General features: G+C 55.5%; 1 protein-coding gene across 1 annotated transcript in view; it reads right to left on the bottom strand.

Annotated features, from left to right (window-relative positions):
* Positions 1–2,196, bottom strand: part of LOC103274754 (sialic acid-binding Ig-like lectin 8) — a 13,650-nt gene extending 11,454 nt beyond the window's left edge. Inside the window, exons 1-2 of the mRNA XM_021705991.1 lie at positions 1,915–2,196; positions 374–518 (exon numbers count right to left, since the gene is read on the bottom strand). Of these exons, the coding sequence (XP_021561666.1) occupies positions 374–518; positions 1,915–2,196 (427 nt within the window). The remainder of the gene's footprint in view (positions 1–373; positions 519–1,914) is intronic.
* Between the last annotated feature and the right edge of the window lie 772 nt (positions 2,197–2,968).

Here is a 2,968-nt window from a genome sequence, read left to right as displayed (position 1 = left end):
TGAGCACTGAGGAGTGGGTGCTGGTAGGGGGAGGGTTGACACAGAGGCCCCTGTCCAGGAGATTGTAGGGGGTGTCCTCTGCTCACAGGCCCAGGGTACAGAGCAGATCAAGTTCCTGGGGTGGCCAGACTCCAGGTCCCAAGGTTGAGGATGTTGGGTGTATGCAACAGGGCTGGTGAGGAGAGGAGGGCACGCAGGATCAGGAGGAAGGGTCTGAGGTGTGGCCCTTAGAGAAGAACAGGCTCTGGTCCAACTTCTCCCTGAACAAACACACTTCACCCCCAGCCCCCTCCCAAGACAGGGGTCCTCTCATAGCTCTGCCCTGCAGTCCCATGAACTTCCCCTGTGGCCCCTCCTGGAGCCCACGTCTAACCTGTCACATGCAGAGAGAGCTTGGGATATAGGTAACTTATTTTTATCTTTCCTTTCTCCACCCGAAAGAAGTATGTCCCCTGGTCCGTCCTCCTGGCCTCTCTGATGCTCAAGGAGCAGTTGCTGTTCTGGGGGTCTCCCAGGAGCTGGATTCGGTTGTTTGTGGTCACTGGAGGGTCCTGGTATATATTGGCCCCTTCTCGGAATCAGTATCCATGGACACTATTGAGGTCACTCCAGCAGTCTGGATTGAAGACTTGCAGAGTACAAGGACACACAGACCCTCCTGCACTGTCAGTGACCCTGGCACTTCCAGTTGGAATCTCAGATCCAGGTACTCTGTGGGAAAACAATTGTCACTTCTGCCCAGCCACCAACGTCCCGCTGTCTGTCTACCCACTGCAGGGGCCGCAGCAGTCACAGCATCTCTAAGGCAGAGAGTTCTGGACTCCTTGTGTGAGCAAAGAAGGGGAGGTGAGTGAGGGGGAGGGCTGGGGACTCAGAGGCTGGAAAAAGCAGGAGACCACAGCGGTTCCCAGAAGAGGAACCTCAGGCACACACTTGGTGAGAGCTTATCCTTCTCTGCACAGAGAGGAGAGAAACCCCAAAGCCAGGAGACCCCAGAGACCCACCCAGAGGGAAGCAGAGAAGGAGCAGGGACCATTTCCCACCTCCCACTGTGGGGCTTCCTTGGTGCTCCAGAGCCTGGCCACACATGCCACACATGTGTGGCCACACATGTGTGTCCTGCTCACCATGTCTATGGACCTTCCTGGAAGTTCCTTCTGATGTTTAGGGGTTTGACAGGGATCCCCCAAGGACCCCCAAGGCATGAGGGGTGGATAGGACCATGATCTAAGAGTCCTGCTGTCCAGACTGAGGTGCTTCTGGGGCCACATATTTTGTACCACGAATGGTGCTTTCCTGGTCTGACCTGAGTGTCATGGTGTTGTCTAGACCTAAGGGTCACAAATGGGGAAGATTCAAACCCAACAGACATTTGACAATGTGTGGGAACAGTTTATACTGTCACACTGGGTGGGGTGGTGCTGGTGGCATCTGGTGCATAGAGGCCTCGATGCTGACAACACTCTGTCAAGCACAGGACAGACCCCAGCTAGGAAGGGGCATCCAGCCCTATGTGCCAACAATGTCAAGGTCAGAGCGGGATGAGAAAGCTGGGCATGTGGGTCAGGGTGGTGAGGAGAGTGAGACACTGGATCAGAAGGGAGGGTCCAAGGTGCAGCATTGAAAGGAGCTCAGACTCTGGTCCAGCTCCTTACCTGAGCCTGACATGCTTCTCTCCCAACTTCCTCCCAGGTTGGGAGTCCCATTCCAGCTCCAGCCTGGGACCTCATGACCTTACCCCATGGCCAACTCTGGAGCCTGTGACTTATCTGTCACAACCACAGACAGCTGGGGAAATGTGTAAGTGTATTTCTCACTTCCTCTCTCCACGTGAAAGAAGTAGGTGCCCGCGTCCCTCTTCCTGGCATCTTTGATTCCCAGGGAGCAGTCATTGGTTCCCGGATCCCTGAGGAAGTGAAATCGGCCCTTGGTCCCCTCCTGCACTTCTCGATATTGGTTGTTTGTGGCCACTGGCAAGTCTGGGTGTGTATTGACCCCATTCTGGAACCAGTAGCCATGAACTGGGGCAGAGTCAGCCCAGCTGTTCCAGGGGTAGGAGAAGGAGCAGGGCCCAGAGACACACAGGCCCTCCTGCACCGTCACTGACCTCTGCACTTTCAGCGTGCCGCCATCTCCAAACTGTCTCTGCCCCTCTGTCCCCTCATTCCCCCAGAGAAGTGTTAGCAGCAACAGCATGCTTGGATGGGAGGTGCCAGGGCCGCCAGGGCCGCCAGGGCAAGTCTGTTTCTCAGGGCTCTTCTCTCAGGAACTAAGAGCTCAAGACTCAGAGGAGGCTCCACAGGAAGCCGGGGGCGAGGCCAGAACAGTGACCTTCTCAGAGGAAAAACTTCAGACCTGTATGCCATCTAGTCCAGCTCAGCCCTTGGATATCAACTGTCTGTCAACCCGCATCTAATTTTGGGGACCCTGAGGCCAGAGAAGGTGAGAGACTCATTCAGATTCACACTCCATATAAGGACAAATCCCCATCTCCTGCCTCTCCTTCTTACTCTTTCCCTCTGGTGATATTTTCTGCAAAGTCTGAATAGGCCCAGCTGGCCAGATCCCTGAATCACAGACTGTGGATATTTGTACATTTCAGGGGAAGGACTTGGGTTAGAAGAGATGAGGCCAGATGGGGTAACAGGCAGCCTTTCCCTTCCCACAGCATCCACGAGATGGAGCACCCTCTTTCTGCTTGACGAGGTCGACACACCAGACTTGGAGACCCTCCCCAAGGAGTCACTATCTAGTGGGAGACAAGTCTCCTGACCTCTGAGCTCCCGCTGACAGTAGCTTCAGCGAGGATCACACAGGCAGGGTGGGGGATCTCCCTTAGGTTGAAGGTTGCGTCTCAGGAATACAGAGCAGGGGGCTTGGGGCTGCCGAGATGAGGGTTCCTTGTGTCAGCACATGGCAAGGATGCCAGGGTAGCCTGGCTTGCAGGAGGCCTGGGCACTTGAGGCTG

The sequence above is a fragment of the Carlito syrichta genome, unplaced genomic scaffold (assembly GCF_000164805.1).
Source record: "Carlito syrichta isolate Samal-C Ts95f unplaced genomic scaffold, Tarsius_syrichta-2.0.1 Scaffold314869, whole genome shotgun sequence".
Taxonomy (NCBI): domain Eukaryota; kingdom Metazoa; phylum Chordata; class Mammalia; order Primates; family Tarsiidae; genus Carlito; species Carlito syrichta.
The sequence above is the reverse complement of the archived record's forward strand: the minus strand, read 5'-3'. Positions and strand labels throughout refer to the sequence as shown.